Below are 22,280 nucleotides of genomic sequence, written 5' to 3'. Positions count from 1 at the left end.
ATTAGGGATTTATTCTTGGTTTGGATCCATTGTTGGTGAACTAGTGTGATTTTTGGGGGGTGTTGAAGGGCCTTGTTTTGTCATGTTACAAGGATTGGTTTTCCGGCTCCTTCTCATTTGGGTAGGCTCTGTCAGAGGGAAGGTCTAAGGCTGAAGGCTGTCGTTCAGATTCTTTTGTCCCATAAGGTCTTCCCTTGATGTAGTACTTTCCCCCTTTTCCTATGGATGTGGCTGCCTGTGAGCCGAACTGCAGTGATTGTTGTCTCTCTTCTGGGTCTAGCCACTCAGCAAGTCTACCAGGCTCTAGGCTGCTACTGGGGGTTGTCTGCACAGAGTTCTGTGATGTGAACTGTCTACGGGTCTCTCAGCCGTGGATACCAGCGCTTGTTCTGGTGGAGGTGGCAGAGGGTGCAATAGACTTTCTGAGGGTCTTTAGCTTTGGTGGTTTAATGCTCTATTTTTGTGCCGGTTGGCCTCCTGCCAGGAGGTGGCATTTTCCAGAAAACATCAGCTGTAGTGATGTGGAGAGGGACCAGTAGTGGGTGCGACCCTAGAACTCCCAAGATTATATGCCCTTTATCTTCCACTACCAGGGTGGATTGGGAAGGACCATCAGGTGGGGGCAGGGCTAGGCATATGCTCAGACTCTGTTCAGGAGGCTCAGACTCTCCTTGGGCAAGTCTTGCTGTGGCTGCTGTGGGAGATGGGAGTGAGATTCCCAGGTCACTGGAGTTGTGTACCTAGGAGGATTAGGGCTGCCTCTGCTGAGTCATGCAGGTTATCAGGGAAGTGGAGGAAAGTTGGCAGTCACAGCCCTCACCCAGCTCTCATGCAAACTGAAGGGCTGGTCTCACTCCCACCATGTCCCCACCAACAGCCCTGAGTCTGTTTCCAGGGAGAGGGAGAGATAGGCTTGAAAACTTGCCCAAGGCTATCTGCCTCACAGCTGTGAAAGAAAAGGGCTTTAGTTCTTCCCCTACGAGTGAAGTCTACATACTGGATTCACGCCTTCCTCTGAGTTCCGGCCAGAAGGCTTCTCACCCTGTTCAAATTGGTACAGATTTCGGCCAGAGCATTCCTTCTCCCTGTGGAGTTTTACCCCCTGCATCTCTGGCCACCCTCCCAATGGATCCCTGTGGTGCCAGGCAGGAATGGGCTGCATGGGCACCCAGCGAGCTCCCAGGGCCTTTCTGCTGCTTCCTCTACCCCTGTTTTTCGCTCGGCTCTCTAACTTGACTCAGCTTCAGGTAAAGTCGGAAACTTCTCCCACAAACAGACCTTCAGCTTCTCCAGTGGGGGTGTGTGCTCGGGCGAGGAGGGTCTCCCTTTCCCACTTCTGCAGCTGTGGCACTGCAGTTGGGTCACTCACAGTATTTGGGGATCTCCTGGGTCCTGCAGGAGCAGTCCGCTTCCTTTAGAGAGTCTGTGGATCCTCTCAGGATTGCTGGTTTGTTCTTGCAGTCGATCTGGAGCTAAAATTCACAATGCAAGCCTCTGCATGCTGCTCTGTCTGGAGTTGTAATCTAATCCTGCCCCCTTCAGATATGATCCCAGGAGTGGCATACCTGACTTATGTATCTGCAATACGAGGCCATTTTTTAAAACTGAAATGTTTTGGCTCTAAGATAAGCAGGTATTTTTGTAGCACCATAATTTCTGGTTCTGTGAAAATTTTTTAAAAAGTTTTTGTAAATGTGTTGCCCATTAAAGCAATTATTTCAGCTATTTTTTCACTTTCGTCTTTCTAAAATAAACATTAGTCCCAAGAATATACATCCTTCCAAAAACCATTTTAATCCTAGTACATTTTTAGTTCCTTTCCTCTCTGAGTCAGGAAATGATAGATCATGGATACATTTTTAATTGTTTGTATTTATTGACTGTTTACTACGTGCCAGACCTTATGCCAAGTGCCTTACAGATATTATGGCATTTAAAACTAACAGTCCTGTGAGGTGTGTGTTTTTATTTTCATTTTAAAGTTTAGATATCTGAGCCGTAAAGAGTTTGAGGTTCTCGCAAAAGCTCCCATTGCCAATAAAGGGCATAGACTCAATTTTCCCCAAGATGTGTGCACCCCCAAGCCCATGTTCTTAACCTCGATACCATCCATACCCTCTCTGTGGGCTACATACCAGACAGCAGAGGCAGTTATATCACTCCTATATGCAGACATCACCTTCTAACCTTAGATATTAAACTCCAGAGCAGGACTTTTCAATTTTTTTTAACAACAACCCATAATAATAATGACATTTTACTTCTAGTCACAGAATACACACATAAACACACACATACACAAACACACATACATGCCATGGAATAGTATCATTATTACTTGATTTGTACTCTGATATTTTTTATTCTGTTCCAAATAAATTCTGGTCAGGATACACTAAATTTATTTTGACAATTTACTAATGAAGCATTACTTTAATTTTGAAAAATACTGTACTAGTGCATAGCCAGTCTATGTTACAGTTACCTGTTTGAAGAGAGCTCTACCATCTTAGGCAAGTTATTTAATTTCTGAGTCCTCAGTTTTCTCATCTGCCAAATGAAAAGGCTGAACCAGGTTAGTGATTCTTTTTTTTTTTTTTTTTTTTGAGGCAAAGTCTCCCTCTATTGCCCAGCCTGGAGTGCAATGGCAAAATCTCGGCTCACTGCAACCTCTGCCTCCTGGGTTCAAGTGATTGTCCTGCCTCAGCCTCCCAAGTAGCTGGGACTATAGGCACACGCCACCATGCCCGGCTAGTTTTTGTATTTTTAGTAGAGACAGGGTTTCACAATATTGGCCAGGCTGGTCTCGACCTCCTGACCTTGTGATCCACCAGCCTTGGCCTCCCAAAGTGCTGGGATTACAGGGATGAGCCACTGCGCCTGGCATTAGTGATTCTTAATCCTGGTTGCACATTAGAAATACCTGGAGAACTTTTAGATACACTTGTCTCCAGGTTTTTGCCCTCAGAATTTCTGATTCTGATTCTGATTTAATGGTTTTAGGGTGGGGCCTGTGCCCTGGTATTGTTTTTTTAACAAACATCTTAGTGATTCTGAGGCCAATGGTCTAAGAAATACTGCATCACATCATCTCAGCAACTGCTTATGGTTTCCACAGTCTGTAGTGCCTGGCACTGGGCCTGTGGTCAGTGCTCTGAAATGTGTGTTAAGTGACTGCACCAACCAGTCTGGCTACTCTGGCTACCCTCTGCCAACACCCTGGGCTTCATGCCATTTCCATCCGTTCTTTGATCCGTTTTCTAACTTAGCTCAAATAAAGAATCACAATCTCCCCTCTCTCCTGCTCAATCCATAATTATCTCCTTAAATATTAAAATCACATTCAAACTGGATTACTAATACTCTGAGAGGCAATTACGTGGTAGTAGCTAAAACAATATCATGAACTTGGAATAATCTTTAATTTTATTTGACAAATATTTTATTTTTTTATTTTTATTTATTTATTTATTTGAGATGTAGTTTCACTCTTGTTGCCCATGCTGGAGTGCAATGGTGTGGTCTCAGCTCACCGCAACCTCCGCCTCCTGGGTTCAAGCAATTCTCCCACCTCAGCCTCCCGAGTAGCTGGGATTACAGGCATGCACCACCACACCCGGCTAATTTTGTATTTTTAGTAGAGACGGGGTTTCTCCATGTTGGTCAGGCTGGCTCGAACTCCCAACCTCAGGTGATTCACCCACCTCGGCTTCCCAAAGTGCTGGGATTACAGGCATGAACCACTGTGCCAGGCCCTATTTTTTGAGAGAGTCTCTATTGCCCACGCTGGAATGCAGTGATGTGATCATAGCTCACTGTGGCCTTGATCTCTTGGGCTCAAGGGATCCTAATTAAAAAAAAATATTTTGTAGAGATGGGATCTCACTCTGCTGCCCAGGTTGGTTTTGTACTCCTGGCCTTGAGCAATCCTCCCACCTGGGTCTCCCAAAGTGCTGGGATTAACAGCATGAGCCATTGCACCTGATGGACAAATATTTTTATAGTAGTAACTATGTGCCAGTCACAATTCTAAGGGCTTTATAAATATTAACTTAGTTGTCCATAATAATCTTATAAGAGATGCTATCATCCCCCTATTTTATGGATTAGGATCCTAAATCCCACTGCATTTTTGCTCAATGTTTTGCACTGATTTTACTCAATGTTTTGAAGGGCGTTATGATTATTATTATTTATAAAACAAAGGATACTGCATGAAGTGAACAGAGAATTTCAGTTAATATTTTATTTGATGTTTGAAATTAATTTAATCCTTAGAGTAGCTGCAGCAGGCAGACCTCCTATATATATGGGTTTCATCTCCACCATTACAGGTATTTCAGTGGAATGGTTTGAGAACTTGGTATTAAGGAATTACTCAGTAAAGCACTTTTAATTTAATACCCTCTGATAAGGCCCGGCTTGGTGGCTCATGCCTGTAATCACAGCATTTTGGGAGGCCAAGGCGGGCGGATCACCTGAGGTCAGGAGTTTGAGACCAGCCTGGGCAACATGGCAAAACCCTGTCTCTACTAAAAGTACAAACATTAGCCAGGTGCGGTGGCATGTGCCTGTAGTCCCATCTACTTGGGAAGCTGAGGCAGGAGAATGGCTTGAACCCGGGAAGTGGAGGTTGCAGTGAGCTGAGATCATACCATTGCCCTCTAGCCTGGGTGACAGAGCTAGACTCCCACCTCAAAAAGAAAAAAAAAAAAAAGAAAAATACACTCGGACAACAATTTTCTTGAATACTCTTATAATATGGTTTTCTTATTAAATCTTTTTCTCTAGCCATGAACATTTTATGAAGTTCCTCATACAAAATCAACATTTTTTATTGAGTTAACAAATATGTACTTGCCAATAAACAAATAAGAGACCAATATATCATTTGCCAACTCACAGATACATAAATAACCTTACCTTGATGTGTAAACATTTATTTATTGGTTGATTAAAAAAGATACAATCCCAAAGTGAAGATGACTCAGCATGCAAACGAGTGTTTTTACCTTTGCCTTTACTAACTGGCACAATGGGCTAGGTTTAGAAAGTATAGGGAGGCTATAGGTCACCTCTATCTGTCTTAGTTCTTAAGAGGGATCTTCAGCTGCATCTAGGAATCAAATTGACACAAGGCAGATTAACAGAAGAAAAACATACAAGTTTTATTCTTCTTCTTATTATTATTTTGAGACAGAGTCTAGATGTGTCACCCAGGCTGGAGTGCAATGGCACGATCTTGGCTCACTGCAACCTCTTACCTCCCGTGTTCAAGTCATTCATTCTTGTCTCAGCCTCCTGAGTAGCTGGGACTACAGGCATGCGCCACCAGCCCAGCTAATTCTTTGTATTTTTTTAGTAGAGATGGGGTTTCACCATGTTGGCCAGGCTGGTCTCAAACTCTTTACCTCAGGTGATCCACCCACCTTGGCCTCCCAAAATGCCCAAGCACAGGCATGAGCCACTGCGCCTGGCCCAGTTTTTTTTTTTTTTTTACATGTGTACTTGGGGACCCTCATGAGAGTGAAGATCTGAAGAAATGGCCAAAGCAGAAAGCTTTTACATGTTTTAGAAAAAGAATCATAAATTTGTGAAGAGATAGGCCAGGGGCAGTAAATTCAAAGGGAGTCATTAGGAGACCTATGGGAGTGTGTAAAGCTAGTGGAAGATAAGGGTTTCTTCAATAGGTTTATTTGTACAGATCCATTGCAGCAACAATTCTTGGTCTTTGGAGATAAGGGTTATTTTCTTGCCACAGTATGAGGAAGGCACCCTCCTCAAAGGAATTTTCATGGCTTGCCACATGAAGGAAAGGACAGGTCAGATAACTCTTTCTGCAGTTACAGTTTCTCTAGTGCTTGTAGCTTGAAATAATCAAAGTATCAAATTGGCATATGTTGGGAGTGGATCGTCCTGAACTCCTTCAAATGCCATACCTAATTCCCAATCTTTGACTTCTTTCCATCCTTGAAACCAAGACCAATTATCCTCTATCTGCAGATTAATCTTCACTGGATCTATATCGTTGCTGCCTGTCCAGCTGTGAGCTTATTTCCCCATGCTGATAGTCGGGCTCTTGGGTTATTTCAAAGACTGGCTTCTAAATAAAACCTCATTTCAGATGAGTGTCATGTCTTTTTCCCATTCCTGGGTCATAGTCAGTAGAGCCCCAACTAACTGGGAGGGGCAGTCTGAGGGTAGAGTCCTGTTATACCCACTGTCATACTTCATGGTACCCAGGCTTTCTGTAAGAAGTGTATCTTGGGGTAAACAAATAGCCCCAGTTGATGACAAAAAGAATCTCTCTCTCTTTTTTTTTTTCAAGATAGAGTCTCACTCTGCTCCCCAGGCTGCAGTGCAATGGCACCATCTCTGCTCAGTGCAACCTCCGCCTCCTGGGTTCAAGGTATTCTTGTGCCTCAGCCCCCTGAGTAGCTGGGATTATAGGCGCCCATCATCATGCCTGGCTAATATTTGTATGTTTAGTGGAGATAGGGTTTCGCCATGTCGGCCAGGCTGGACTTGAACTCCTGGCCTCAGGTTATCTGACTGCCTTGGCCTCCCAAAATGCTGGGATTACAGGCGTGAGCCACCGCGCCTGGCCAAAAATCTCTTTACAAGAGAATGCCAGCTAAGAAATGTATAAGGAATGGTAAAATGAGAAAAATGACCATTTTCCCACCCCTAATGAAGTAATTGTTTCAAACAAGAATGATCAATGGGTGCTAAAACAGTTACGTGAAAGATTAGGAAGACAGGCTATTAGCTCGTGCCTACAATTCCAGCTACTTGGGAGGTTGAGATGGGAGGATCACTTGAGCCCAGGTATTTAAGACTAGCCTGGGCAACATGGCAAGACCCCGTCTCTACTTTTTTTTTTTAAAGATTGATGAAGAATTGAAATATGTATATGGTACCAGTGTATCACCTCACAAGATGCTTGCTGGGCACACCCCACAAGTTGTAACTGGACAAACAAAACTTTTAAGTAGAGGCCTCTGGCTATTTTCCTTTTTACTTGGTGATCAATCTCAGCATCTAATTCTGGGAAAACCATTCATGTGTCTCTGGTTGTGGTGCAATATGAAGTACACTGTCTTGCCTATGAAATATCCTAGCAAAAATGTTTCACTTGAATCTAATTAAGACTTAAGATCTAACATTCACTTTAAAAGAAATACAGGGGATAGGCCAGGCGCCGTGGCTCACTCCTGTAATCCCAGCACTTTGGGAGGCCGAGGCAGGTGGATCACAAGGTCAGGAGTTCAAGATTAGCCTTGCCAAGATGGCGAAACCCCTTCTCTACTAAAAATACAAAAATTAGCCAGGTATGGTGGCAGGCACCTATAATCCCAGCTACTTGGGAGGCTGAGGCAGAGAATTGCTTGAACCAAGGAGGCAAAGGTTGCAGGGAGCCAAGACTGCACCACTGCACTCCAGCCTGGGCAACAGAGTGAGACTCCATTTCAAAAAAAAAAAGAAATACAGAGGATAAAGTAAAGTTTAAATAGCACCATGAAGAAATCATTAGACAAACCCAGAAAGTGGAATATTCCACAGGATAAGTCTTTTCAACAAGTTAATGTCTTAGAAAAAAGAAAAAAAAAGACACTGTGTGTTGGGTTCTATTTAGCTTAAAAGAGATTTGAGAGGCATAAAAGCCAATGCAATGAGTGATTCTTTAGTGGATCCCAGTTTGAATAGATGCAGAAAACATTTCTGGGACTGAGTATCAGATAATATCAGCAACTTATGTCAATTTTGTTAGATATGATACTAATCCTGCAGTTATGTGGGAAAATGTCCTTATTTCCAACATATGAAATATTTATAGATGAAATATTATTAACTAATTTACTTTAAAATACTTCAGAAAAAAGATGAACTGGCAAAATATTAACAATGGTTAAATCTAGGTTATAGTTATATGATTCTATGTTTTGTTTCTTTGGAAGAATAAAAAAAGTGGTGGTTTTCAAAGTGTAGTCCTCCTCATCTGAGAACTTACTGGAAATGCAACTTCTAGGGAACTACTCTAGACTGAGTCAGAAACTTGGGAAGACGGGTGGTTGGGGGACAGCAACAGTGTCCTAACAAGTACACCCAGAGATTCTGATGCACAGTAAATAGTTCGAGAGCCACTGCCTTAGGGCTGGTGCAGGTAGGGAAGAGTGGATGGTAGGGAAGGGATCAAGCTGGTGGTGATACATCATTATCGGGAGGAAATACAAGACTACTTGCCAAAAATTAGCCCATGCTATGTAGACATGGGAGTAGGAAGTAAAGACAAGCCCAGCTCAAGAAGCCAGGAAACAGTCAAGTCAAAGAGGTATCATGATTACAGGGCCCAAGAGGGTACCTGCCCAGGGCCTAGATGAGACTTGTCAGGTCACATGGGCTGGTTATGTCTTTTCTTCCAAGGATGTTCAGCTCATCTACAGGAGCTCCTGCTGGTGCTCTCATTCTTCTAAGATAGGCCTTTTCCTAGGGACTGGAGTCTGCTTCTAACAACATTGTTAAGTGTTGATAGAGTGTGCTGCTGTTGAATGACTCTCTGCTCAGCTTCAGAATACTGTTTATTCTCTATTCCCAATTACCACGTTCCACTGGGTTATGTCTTGGGATATTCTGTGATCCTGTGCCAAGCATTGAATACCTGGGCTGGAATTCTTCTGCTGCACACCGTACTCCACAGTCTGGACTGGACGTGGCCCAGAACTTATTATTAAGCTTGGCTGTCTCAGTCTCACATTTTAAAGGAAGAAGAGGGCAATCATTTTTGGTCCAGTTTATCCTACTTCAGCTAACCAGCCATTCCCACGCTTGTCCCAGGCTTACCTAACAAATATTAGCTCTTGTTTGAGCACTGCTTATTACAATGCTACATCAGAAAAGGGCTTTGTATATAAAATATCACTCACAAACCTTCTTTTCTCTTCACTTACCCTTACTATTTTATTTGGCATTCTCTAGAATATTATTTCCCAAAATATGTTTTTAACAAGATGCTAAGGCTGGGCACGGTGGCTCATACCCATAATCCCAGCACTTTGGGAGGCCAAGAAGTGAAGATCACTTAAGGCCAGGAGTTCGAGACCAGCTTAGGTAACATAATGAGACCCCATTTCTAGAAAAATTAAAACAAGCCGGGCACAGTGGCTCATGCCTGTAATGCCAGCACTTTGGGAGGCTGAGTGGGTGGATCACGAGGTCAGTAGATTGAGACCAGCCTGACCAACATGGTGAAACCCTGTCTCAACTAAAAATACGAAAATTAGCCAGGTCCGGTGGCGGGCGCCTGTAATCCCAGCTACTCTGGAGGCTGAAGAAGGAGAATCGCTTGAACCCGAGAGGCAAAGATTGCAGAGAGTCGAGATCGCGCCACTGCATTCCAGCCTGGGTGACAGAGCAAGAATCTGTCTCAAAAAAAAAAAGAAAAAGAAAAATTAAAATAAACAAAAAAATAGCTGGGAGTGGTGGCATGTGCCTGTAGTCCCAGTTACTTGGGAGGCTAAGGCAGGAGGATCACTTGAGCTAGGAGTTGGTGGCTGCAGTTAGCTATGATCACGCCACTGCACTCTAGCCTGGTGACAAAGTGAGATCCTATCTCTAAAAATAATGAATAAATAAATAAAAGACGCTACATATGAAAATTGTTCTGGGTTAAACACATCTTGGGAATACTAAGTTAAACACACTTAGTCAAGTTTATTTCATGCAGAACTTCTCAGAGCCTCTAATCTATTAAAGGTCATTGTGAATTTCCGCATGAAGCAATTTTACAAACATCCTTTTACAAACATCCTTGCCTATAGAATGCATATGGAGTAAAACCTATGGGTCAAAGGGACATGTTTTAGGAAACGTTTCTTTAAAGTTAAATGGGTAAAGTCTTGTGACAAAAACTACAGATGCTCCTTAACTTACAAAGGAGTTAAGTCTTCCGATAAAAACTACAGATGCTCCTCAACTTACAAAGAGGTTATGACCCATCATAAGCTGAAAATATTGTAAATCAAAAATGCACTTAATTCCCCTAACCTTCTGAACATCATAGCTTAGTCTACCCTACCTTAAATGTGCTCAGAACACTTGTATTAGCCTCCAATTGGGCAAAATCATTTGGCAACACAGGACACTGTAGAATATCTATCAGTTGTTACCTTCGTGATGGCATGGCTGACTGGGAGCTGCTGCGGCTGTGCTGCTCAGCATTGAGAGAGATTATTGGACTGTTTTGTTTTGTTTTGTTTTTTCAGAGAGGGTCTCACTCTGTTGCCCAGGCTGGAGTGCAGTGGTATGATCACAGCTCACTGCAGTCTTGAACTCCTGGGCTCAAGCCTCAGCTCCTACCTCAGCCTCCTGAGTAGTTGGGACTACAGGCACTTGCCACCATGCCTGGCTAATTTTTAAAAAATGTTTATATAGAGATGGGGGTCTCACTATGTTGACCAAGCTAGTCTCAAACCTGGGCTCAAGCCTGCCAAAGTGCTGGGATTACAGACGTGAGCCACCACACTCGCCCTTTAGACCACTTTTTAATGAATGCATATTGCTTTCCCACCATTGTAAAGTTGAAGAATCGTACATTGAAACTTTGTAAGTCAGAGACTGTCTGTATATCTATAAAATTAAGCATGCCATGGTAGAGCTCTTTCTTGAGTTATGAGAATGAGAGTATTATTCCTGGAGTTTATGGAAACAAATATACAATAGTTTAAAAAACGGTAATTTCTTCCTCTCGCATGCATCTTTTTTTTCTTTTTTTTGAGACATTGTCTCGCTTTGCGTCCCAGGCTGGAGTGCAGTGGCGCAATCTCGGCTCACTGCAAGCTCCACCTCCCGGGTTCACGTCATTCTCCCGCCTCAGTCTCCCGAGTAGCTGCGACTACAGGCGCCCGCCACCACGCCCAGCTAATTTTTTGTATTTTTAGTAGAGACGGAGTTTCACCGTGTTAGCCAGGATGGTCTCAATCTCCTGTCCTCGTCATCCGCCCGCCTCGGCCTACCAAAGTGCTGGGATCACAGGCATGAGCCACCGCGCCCGGCTTCACATGCATCTTAAGGATTTAAGTTTTTGAAACAACTTACCTTTGCAGAAGTGAACATAAAATTGTCGAAGAGACGGGCGGCCGCTTTGTACAACGCCAGATTTAACCGTGAATGTTGCCTCCTGGCAGCAAGAGCAAGAGCTCTGTGGCTGACCGTGAAGGGCTGTTGTTAGTCCTACTCTGGGAGGGAAGGTTTGGTTTGTTTTCAAATGCTGGACCTTGCTTTCTTTGTACATATGGAAAAATATTGTTACAGCTTTAAAATCTGGCCTTTGATATAATATATTAGTATAAAATCTTGTGAGAAACATGCTGCTTCGATGATGTCAATGTAATCATTAATTTTACTTTTCCAGGAAATTTAAGACAAGAATCAAATATGTAAATCTGTGAGTGCTGTCATTTCTTGAGGATGGAAAATAGGCCAAATGAATCCTGCATTCTAAACCTCAACAGTGGAGCAATAATTTCTCTCACAAATGCTGAATAGTTTTGGTTCTTTTTACCAGACAATAGCTTGATTCACTGCTAGGTTTCCTCATTTAAGGAGCAAGGTGAAAATAGCAAATATGGGCAAAGAAGAAAGCTCTAGGCTGGAAGATAAAGGCCAGGATATGTATGAAATTAAAGGCAAGCATTCACTGAATGTGCTGTCTGAGTCTTACTCCCAGCAGGTGGAGGGGTGGGGTGAGAGGAAGAGGGCTAGCCACCCAGCATAATTTAGGTAAAGTTATGGGCATGTTCTGCAGACATTTTCTAAGTAATCAAATGCTGCTCAATTTTTATTTTTTCACAATAGCTGTTTGGGCTGATGTTGCTCAGTCTTAATACAAACTGCATTCTTAGTTGAGTACTGAATGTGAGTGAATTATGTGCTTGAACATTGAACTAAAGCATAAATACTTGAAAATCTCTTTATCAGGCACTGTGCTAGTAGGCCTTGGGAAGTCCAGAGTAAACAAGACTCATGGAACTTTCATTCTAGTAGGGAGGCTAACAAGCAACTCCTGAAGCCATTGCAGAGTGAGGTAAGCCATACAAAGAAAATAAAGAGTGCTATGACAGATCATCACAGTACTTTCAGATGAAATGGTCCTGAAAGGCCTTTTAGGAGGGAACTTGCAAGGTGAGAATGGAAGGATGAGTTAGGAATTAAAAGACCTAGGAAGTACGGGATATAGAACAATGCGGTAAAGGAAATAGCAAGTGCAAAGGCCGAAGTTATAAAAGAGCTTGTTGCGCTGTATCAACAGAAAGAAGTCCTGTGTGGTTGAAAGAATAAAGAGCAATAAAGAGAGTTCCAGAAGATGACATTGCCAGGGCAGGTAGAAGCCTGATCATGTTAGACAGACATAGAAAAGGTTTTATTTTGGAGTGATGGATTTCAGACTTCTGACTTCCAGAATTAGGAGATAAATGTGTGTTATTATAAGTCACCAAGTTTGCGGTGTTTTTTTACAGCAGCCACAGGAAATTAATACCCCTGTGAAGGAAAAGATTTCCCCTGTTCGAGTCTCCTTGCACTCCTACCCATCTGAGAGAAACAGAACTGTTGAGCAGTTGATGCAGTTTCATCCATAATACTGTGGATTCACCATTGATTCAGCATCTGATCCTCAGCACTGTATATCTAAGAACTCATTCTCCTTTGTTCATCAGGCATGATCAGATTAAGGATTCATACACACTGACCTAACTCACAGGAGAGAGTTATAAACCAGAACACCAATTTATTGCCTTGTTCATGGAAATAGAAACACTAAAGGTGTCAGCTTACTCTGATCAGCAGCTAAACACTGTTCGGTGTTGATTGGGAAATATAAAGCCAGAATGAAGGCAGCTGGTTCATCTTGATGGCAAATGTTACCAAATCTCATAGTCTGGTGCCCTAATCTCCATGGGATTAGAACATTTACATTGACCAGAGAGGTTCTCTTTCTCCTGACTATGCTGGGACATTCTGGCAAATTCTGACTCATCACTCCCTTTCTAGAATCCTTAAAGACCATCATCATGCTGTTTCAACAATATTCCTTCAGATGTGTTACAAAGATTAAATGTTGATTTATGGTATCTCTAGAGATTTGGATTGTAGTCTCATCAGAAACATTTATTTATAGGCCATCTCTTCATTCACTCGTTGATTCATCCAGAAATGCTATTCAGTATTTATTAAGTGCCAGGCGTTGTGCTAAGATTTGAGACACAGAGATAAGATAAAGGCCCCATTCTCCAAGAATCTTGTTTTTTTAGTGGATTAAAAGCTGCTAATGTATTCCTTCTGTAGATATATATAATTTCACCAATTTCTTGTGACTTCATGAACCTCATTTTTGCAAGACAACATGTCCTAATTCAAATTTAGGGATGGTGGTATTGGGGAGCTACAAACCAGTCAAATCAATTCAATGAAAAATCCTATTATTTGAACAATTTTAATCGCATCTGATTTTGACTATTTTATCTAAGTATTAACATTTCACTAGTTGAGTGTTACAATGAGCCTAGCATTTAAACAGTCTTAGTTATGTTAACATTCTTAAAAACAGAGAAGTGGCGGCCAGGCGCGGTGGCTCATGCCTGTAATCCCAGCACTTTGGGAGGCCAAGATGGAATGATCACCTGAGGTCGGGAGTTCGAGACCAGCCTGACCAACATGGAGAAACCTTGTCTCTACTAAAAATACAAAATTAGCCAGGCGTGGTGGTGCATGCCTGTAATCTCAGCTACTCGGAAGGCTGAGGCAGGGGAATCGCTTGAACCTGGGAGGAGGAGGTTGCAGTGATCTGAGATCGTGCCATTGCACTCCAGCCAGAGCAACAAGAGCAAAACTCCGTCTAAAAACAAACAAACAAACAAAAAAACAACCATCAGATCTTGTGAGACTCACTCATTATCATGAGAACAGCATGGGGAAACCACTCCCATGATTCAATTACCTGCACGTGGTCCCGCCCTTGACACATGGGGATTATTACAATTCAAGATGAGATTTGGGTGGGGACACTGAGACAAACCATATTAAGAACTAATTGTTTAATGGAGAAGCATCCATTAAATATACACACATGCAAAACCCACAACTACTTCTGTGCAACTTCTTTATTTCCATTTTATTTTTACACAAAGGCAAAGAGAATAGGAGTGGGGAGGCAGGAATAACGCTGGGTCACCCCCAGGAAGTGAGGAAGAGGCTGCAGCCAAGAAGAATGAGTCAGACTGCTCTTCCTTGGCTTTCTTGGTAACAGCAATGAACAAAAAGAAACCAGGCATGGACTCCAGGCTTAAGTTAACAAGGTCAGTCTGTTCAGGCCAAGCAATGGAAAGGAAGCGTCAGATCTGTCCAATCCATGTTCACAAAGAGGAAATAAGGCCTAGGTCCGTCTATTGAGGCCTTGGCTCTGGATTGGCTGGGGCCCTTCTCTTTGAAGGTCGAGGCCGCTGTCCCCAGGGCACATAGGGGCCACGGGGACGATACCTGCCAAAACCCCTATGGACCACTGGGGCAGACCGCTGATAACCGGGTGTGGGGAAGAAGGGCATAGGCAGCTGAGGACCAACCATAAAGTTGTCTTCGAAGAAGAAACCTGCATGGGCTGATGAGGGGACATCTGAATGGCAATAGAATTGATCCGACTGGAAAGTATGGTCTGAGGAAAAACAGGCATCTGGAGGACCCTGTGGGAACCGGGGCATTCCCTGGTGATGGAGAATGGGAGGATGAGGCTGTGGGGACAGGAGCGGGAGCAGCGGCAAGCGCTGGGGTGGGAACCCAAGCAGGGGGCGGTATGTGGGGGAAGGTAAGGGTGGGGACAGAGGTAAGGTCGGGTGATTTCTGTTGGCCTGGGGCGGCCCTTCAACTCTCGGGCCAGGTTTTTTCTTCTTGATCCACTCGCCCACGGGGTGGCGGTGGGGTAGTTCCACACCCCAGGCGTCGGCCACGTGGGCCAGCAGCAGCTGGGAGAGGCAGCGGTGCACAAGTCCATTCCAGTGCACCCCGTCGCACTGCAGGTTCTCCCTCGCGTGGCGGAAGTGGAAATGCAAGTCCAGTACATCGAAGTTATGTTTACGTGCCTCGGTGGCGCTGTGGAAGTTGGCTTTGACCACTTCGTTTTTCAGGAAGGTGGCTTTCTGCCGCTGGAGCTTGGGCGGAAGAAAACCCCCGGTGACTTCCTCGCCCACAGGCATGGCCGTGTTCCACACCAGGAGGCAAGACTCGGGCAGCACCTGGCCCAGGCACTGGAACAGGTTCTCCAGGTTCTCCAGGTAGCTTCTCCAGGAGTTCGGACCATACCTGGAGATGTCCCAGAGGCAGGAATTCATGATGACCAGGTCGGGGGCGTGCTCGCCTGACTGCAGCTCTTTCAAGATGGTCCGGAGGTAATCGGAGTACACGCGGGTGAGGAAGTAAAAACGCACCAGATGGTGGTCGGAGCGGAACTCGCGGACCTCACGGTAGTTACGGCCGTTGTGCATGAGGCCCCGCTGGCCTCCGTCCACCAGCTCATCTTGTTCGAAGTTCAGCTCCCCCCTTGCTCTAAGCTGCCCGGGAGTGAGCAGGCGGTCCTTCTGCAGCAGAAGCACCAGGTCCTTGTATACTGCCCTATGCACAGAGTCCCCCAGGATGACCACGAACTTATTGTGAAGCAGCTGCCGCACTTCGGAGGCCCGCAGAAGGATCATGACGCCCAGGGCGCACAGCCTAGCTCCTTCCTTTGCACATGGTGGCGCTGCAGATGGCTAGGACAGAAGGAGAGAACGGCTGGGAGGGACTCACCTCTGGGCGGAGCGCCCAGTGCAGGTTGCGGGTAGGGAGACCATGGGGAAGGGGATGGCGCCGTGGCCTCTGCCCTGAGGGAGTGGACCTGGAGTGCCCGCATAGCAGGCTCCACCAAGCCCGGACCTGGGAGACTGGCGAGAGGGCAGGAAGGGAGCCAAAAGCCTCCTTTGTCTAGTCGCAGTTTAGGCCTGGGTCTTGACCTCTGAATGGCCTGAGGCTGCTGTTGGAGGCTCGGGTTCCACCTGGTGGGGAGGAGCTAAGCACGATCCACCCTCCCTAGGGATGAGAATGCTAGCAGTATGCCTAGCCAAGAGCCTGGAGGCAGCCCAGAAGCCTAAGTGGAGATGGTTAGCGCTATGCCACTGTTAGATAATGAGGACCCCAAGTAAGCAAGGACATGGAGAATGTTTGTGATGTAATGTTAAGTGGAATAAGTTACATCCCATACTGAATGCCCCATCACTTAAACTATATAAAAGAGATATGCATAGATAACATTGAAAGGAAATATGTAAAAACATATCTTCATAGAATAGGATTATGGTTGACTTCCCTTCCCTTTTATTTTTGTAAATATTCTTTATAGTCTTATGTCGCTTGTTATAACTTTAAAAGAATTAAATGAAATGCAACAGGTAACACAAAGAAAGAGTACCTGTGCTAGATCAAGAGCATAAAAACAGGCCGCGTGCAGTGGGATTACGCCTGTAATCCCAGCACTTTGGGAGGCCGAGGAGGGTGGATCACCTGAGGTCGGGAGTCCGAGATCAGCCTGACTAACACAGAGAAACCCCGTCTCTATTAAAAATTCAAAATTAGCCGGGCGTGGTGGCGCATGCCTGTAATCCCAGCTACTTGGGAGGCTGAGGCAGGAGAATTGCTTGAACCCGGGAGGCAAAGGTTGCCAGTGAGCCGAGATCGCGCCATTGCACTTTAGCCTGAGCAAGAAACTCCGTCTCAGAAAACAAACAAAAACAAAAAAACCCCCTAAAAACAGATTTCTTTTACAAGGAAGTAGCTGTTTCTCATCAATAGGACTGAGAAAAATCAAGCTAAAACTGGAAATAATTTGAATACATTGCAGCTGTAATATTCTTTGCTTTACATTTGAAGAGAACCGGAATATGCCACCCCAAAATGTGCACTTTAGCATGAGGATTATTTTGAGCAGAAAGCAAATGAAAATCGACAGATGCAGGAAGAGTTATCTGCCCTCTTCTTATCTGCCCTAGAATCAGGGCATATATTTCCCTTTCAGGAAGGTAAACACCCTTCCCCCAACCAGGGAAAGAAGAGCAACTCTTATCAATCAGACAGGTTATCATCCTTTTCACCAAGGACAGGGAATGGACACCAAGATGATTTTTCATAAATAGACCTTACTACAATAGCCCTTATCTTCCATGAGCTCCCCCCCATTTATTTCCCAGTCACTTCCCCACAATTCATCATCCCTTAAAGCCCAAAGCCCCTTGAGTTTCACTGTTTTCCGGTGCACTCCCTGCCTGCAAATATTAATTTAAAAATAGTGGCGGCTCACGCCTGTAATCCCAGCACTTTGGGAGACCAAGGAGGGCGGATCACGAGGTCAGATCGAGACCATCCTGGCTAACACGGTGAAACCCCGTCTCTATTAAAAATACAAAAAATTAGCCGGGAGTGGTGGTGGGCACCTGTACAGACTGAGGCAGGAGAATGGCGTGAGCCTGGGAGGCGGAGCTTGCAGTGAGCCAAGATTGTGCCAAAAATTGTGGTGGGCGCGGCAGCTCACGCCTGCAAACCCAGCACTTTGGAAGGCCAAGGTGGAAGGGATCACTTGAGCTCAGGAGTTCGAGACCAGCCTGGGCAACATGGCGAAACCCCATCTTTATACAAAAATTAACCGGGCATGGTGGCGCATGGCTGAGGCGGGAGGATGGCTTGGGCTCAGGAGGTTGAGGCTGCAGTAAGCAGTGTTCCAGCTACTTCACTCCCGCCTGGGCCACAAAGTGAGACCCTATCTCTAAATAAATAAGTAAATAAGTAAAATTTCTAGGTCTGTATCTTGGCAACACACACACAACATAAATAAATAAAATTATGTGCCTTTTCTCCTGTTAATCTGTCTTTTGTTAGTTTAATCTATACGCCCCCAGGTACTGATGCTAAAAGAGTAGAGAAAAAGTTTTTTCTCTCCAACACATTGGATGCAATGTTAAAAGCTGTGAAACTCATCTTCAAAACTTCAGATTATTTCAAGCTGCCATTTACTCTTTATACTCTTTCCACATATCCACAGATGACTAAATAGTAGAAACACTAAAATACTGCTAACAGATTGCAAATGGGAGGAACATGGCATCCACTTCATCTACTGACACAAAAGCCTTGAAAATCAGGTGCGGCTTGAAATTTGTAAAATTTTATGCATTAGTAAACATTTTAATAGATGTAGAAACATTCTAATAGGTGTGGGTGGATAGCTATTATTAAATTACACATTCAAGTTTTAAAAGCTATATATCCTATTTGTAGTTTTAAATGGGTACAAATACAAAAATGAAAATATTAAAACAGGTAGAATATTAAGTTTCATAAGAGAACAGTTGAAAATATTGACATCTTCCCCACAAAGAATCTTCATTAAATATTTTTGCTATCAGAATAAAAGTTTTGGCTGGGTGCAGTGGCTTATGTTTGTAATCCCAGCACTTTGGGAGACTGAGGCAGGAGGATTGCTTGAGACCAGGAGTTTGAAACCAGCCTGGCAACATAGCAAGACCTTCATCTCCAAAATAGAAACAAACAAAGAAAAACAAAACAAAACTGAAGCAAACTTCAAATCCCTTTGGGACTCAAGCATGTTCATTTGCTTAGATTCATTTATTCCTCCAACTCACACTTAATAAGTGCCTACTATATGCTCCACATAGGGAGTATAAAGATAAGTAAAATATAGTCTTGCGCTCTAAAAGCAGATCAGAAATACCAGTTGATAATTGTACTATCGTGTAGAAAGTGGTAAGGGCAATGAACTGTGAAAGTCTAGGGGTCTTTGGGAACAGTATTCCTTCCCACTCTAGACTCAAGTCTCCAAAGTGCAAAATGTGAAGACAGAAACGCTTTCCTATTGTTTTCAGGGCTCCCATGCCGCCCCAGCTCGATGTGCCTTCTCTGGGCCAGCACTCTGGCCATAATTTGTGCCCTAATACACCTTCCCCTGTTAATACAGTTCTGTCCCAGAAGCTGACAGATCTGATAATTTAGTGCTGTCTCTGCTACAGTGTTACTTATGGAATGCTCTAATGCATTCTTTCTCTGGGAGTGAAGTGCCCTAGAGGTGGAAAGATATAAGTTCAAGTCCACTACTTAAAAACTGTCGGAAATGGAGGCACTTAAGAGTTGAAGGAAACTAGGGTATGTCACCCCAAAATATGCCTCTCTGATACAAATATTTTTGAGCGAAGATGCTTGAGAAGCAGCGGTGGCAGAAAGGGCCTCCAGATCTGCCCTTTCTTATCAAGCCATAAAAATTCCTGTGAAAAAGCGGCCTTCTCTGCACCAACACGAGAAGATAACCCTTGTTTCCAGTGACTTAAGAAGTGATGCTGCAATGAAGCTGTATAAATAAACTTACTGAAAAAACCCTTATCCTCCTCTAGCTTTACACCCCTCTCCATTTATCTCCTAGCGACTCCCCTGGAATTTACTACCCCCAGCTTATACCCCTTTGTCCTGTCATTTCTTCACAAAATGTGTAGTTCTTTGTCTAAAAGGTATAAAAGCTTTCTGCTTTGGCCATTTCTTGGGGTCTTCACTGTCTTATGAGAGTCCCCATGTACATGTAAAAAAATAATAAAACATACACACTTTTCTTCAGTTAATCTGTCTTGCATTAATTTGGTTCCAAGCCCACCCGAAGATCCCACTTAAGAACTAAGATGGGCAGAGGCTATGCATAGCCCCCTCTACAGAGTATTAGCAAAGAGCATTGCATTTGGAATCATACTACCTGGGTTTGAATCCTAACTCTTCTATTTGCTAGTATTTTGAACTTGGGCAAGTTATTTAGTCTTCCTATGCCTTAATTTTCCAGATCTGTAAAATGGACCTATTAGTACACTTCATATATCTGATGTGAGGATTAAATGTAAACTGTTTATAATAATGCCTAACAAGTAGGAAGTGCTGATAAGTTAGTTATTATTATTAAAAGTTGAGCATCCCTAATTCAAAATGCCAAAATTCTCCCAAACCCAAAACTTTTTGAGAGCCAACATGATGCTCCAAGTTACACTGAACACATTACTTTTTCACTATATTAATGGTATGTTGGTCAGGCGAGGAGGCTCACGACTGTAATCACAGCACTTTGAGAGGCCGAGGCAGGTGGATCACTTGAGACCAGGAGTTCAAGACCAGCCTGGCCAACATGGTGAAATCCTGTCTCTATGAAAAATACAAAAATTAGCCAGGCATGGTGGCACATGCCTGTAATCCCAGCTACTCGGAGGCTGAGGCAGGAGATCCCCTGAACCTGGGAGGCGGAGGTTGCTGTGAGCTGAGATCGCATCACTGCACTCCAGCCTGGGCGACAGAGTGAGGCTGTGTCTCAAAAAAAAGGGAAAAGTGTGTCATATTTTCTACTATTAAGTACTTACGTGTGAATAAGTGTAAGAAAATGATTACTTTGGCTGGGCGCAGTGGCTCATGCCTGTAATCCCAGCACTTTGGGAAGCTGAGGCGGGCAGATCACGAGGTCAGGAGACGGAGACCATCCTGGCTAACATGGTGAAACCCCGTCTCTACTAAAAGTAGAAAAAATTAGCAGGGCGTGGTGGCAGGGGCCTGTAGTCCCAGCTACTCGGGAGGCTTTGGGAGGAGAATGGTGTAAACCCGGGAGGCGGAACTTGCAGTGAGCCGAGATCCTGCCACTGCACTCCAGCCTGGGGACAGAGCGAGACTCCGTCTCAAAAAAAAAAAAAAAAAAAAAAAGAAAATGATTACTTGCTGGGTGCAGTGGCTCACGCCTGTAATCCCAGCACTTTGGGAGGCTAAGGCGGGCAGATCACGAGGTCAGGAGATTGAGACCATCCTGGCTAACACAGTGAAACCCCGTCTCTACTAAAAGAACAACAACAAAAAAAATTAGCCGGGCGTGGTGGCGGGCGCCTGTAGTCCCAGCTACTGGGGAGGCTGAGGCAGGAGAATGGCGGGAACCCGAGATCGCGCCACTGCACTCCAGCCTGGGCGACAGAGGGAGACTCCATCTCAAAAAAAAAAAAAGAAAATGATTACTTGTTGGTTGCCTCTGAACATATAAGCTGAGTCAGAAATGATGGTGATGTCAAACAACCACAGTCCACATGAGTGGTTAAGATTGTGACACCTTTGCTTTCTGATGGTTCAATGCACACAAACTTTGTTTCATACACAAAATTTAAAGTATCGTATAAAATTACCTTCAGGCTATGTGTATATGCTGTATATGAAACATAAATGAATTTTGTGTTTCCACTTCGGCCCAATCCCAGCCTATGTATGGGCATCCCCATGTACATGCAAATATTCTGAAATCACCCAAAAATCTGAAATCCGAAACACTTTTGTTTTCTTTTCTTATTTTTTTATTTTTTATTTTTTGAGAAGCAGTTTCGCTCTTGGTGCCCAGGCTGAAGTACAGTGGTGCAATCTCAGCTCACTGCAAACTCTGCCTCTTGGGTTCAAGCGATTCTCCTGTCTTAGCCTCCCAAGTAGCTGGGACTACAGATGTGCACCACCATGCCCAGCTAATTTTTTATATTTTTAGTAGAGATGGGGTTTCACCATGTTGGCCAGCTGGTTTCGAACTCCTGACATCAGGTGATCCACCCTCCTCAGCCTCCCACATTGCTGGGATGATAGGTGTAAGCCACTGCGCCCGGCCTGAAACACTTTTTATTCCAAGCATTTTAGATAAAGGATGTTCAACCCATACTTAAGAAGTTTCAAAATACCCGGTTAATCATCAATAAAGAAGAGATTACAATATTTGTTCTGCTTGTTTGTCAGGGTTCTATGAAGATCAAATTAGATGATGCAAGTGAAATATTTTGGTTAAAACAAAATTAATGTTTATTGAACAGCTACTAGATCCCAGGTGCTTTACCAACATTACCTCTTCATGAGGTAACTTTTTTTTTTTGAGACAGAGTTTCACTCTGGTTGCCCAGGCTGGAGTGCAGTGGCGCAATCTCGGCTCACTGCAACGTCTGCCTCCCAGGTTCAAGCGATTCTCCTGCCTCAGCCTCCTGAGTAGCTGGGATTACAGGCATGCATCACCATGCCTGGCTAATTTTTGTAGTTTTTTAGTAGAGACGGGGTTTCACCATTTTGGCCAGGCTGGTCTTGAACTCCTGACCTCAGATGATCTGCCCACCTTGGCCTCCCAAAGTGCTTGGGATTACAAGCGTGAGCCACTGCACCTG

General features: G+C 44.1%; 1 protein-coding gene across 10 annotated transcripts in view; it reads right to left on the bottom strand.

Annotated features, from left to right (window-relative positions):
- Nucleotides 1–14,141: 14,141 nt before the first annotated feature.
- Nucleotides 14,142–22,280, bottom strand: part of PCED1B (PC-esterase domain containing 1B) — a 154,299-nt gene continuing 146,160 nt past the window's right edge. For all 10 annotated transcript variants that reach the window (XM_054443809.2, XM_054443806.2, XM_054443808.2 and 7 more), the window contains one exon: nucleotides 14,142–15,794. In XM_054443809.2, the coding sequence (XP_054299784.1) occupies nucleotides 14,439–15,737 (1,299 nt within the window). In that variant the 5' untranslated portion in view covers nucleotides 15,738–15,794 and the 3' untranslated portion in view covers nucleotides 14,142–14,438. The remainder of the gene's footprint in view (nucleotides 15,795–22,280) is intronic.

Source organism: Pongo pygmaeus, chromosome 10 (assembly GCF_028885625.2).
Source record: "Pongo pygmaeus isolate AG05252 chromosome 10, NHGRI_mPonPyg2-v2.0_pri, whole genome shotgun sequence".
NCBI classification, from domain to species: Eukaryota; Metazoa; Chordata; class Mammalia; order Primates; family Hominidae; genus Pongo; species Pongo pygmaeus.
The sequence above is the reverse complement of the archived record's forward strand: the minus strand, read 5'-3'. Positions and strand labels throughout refer to the sequence as shown.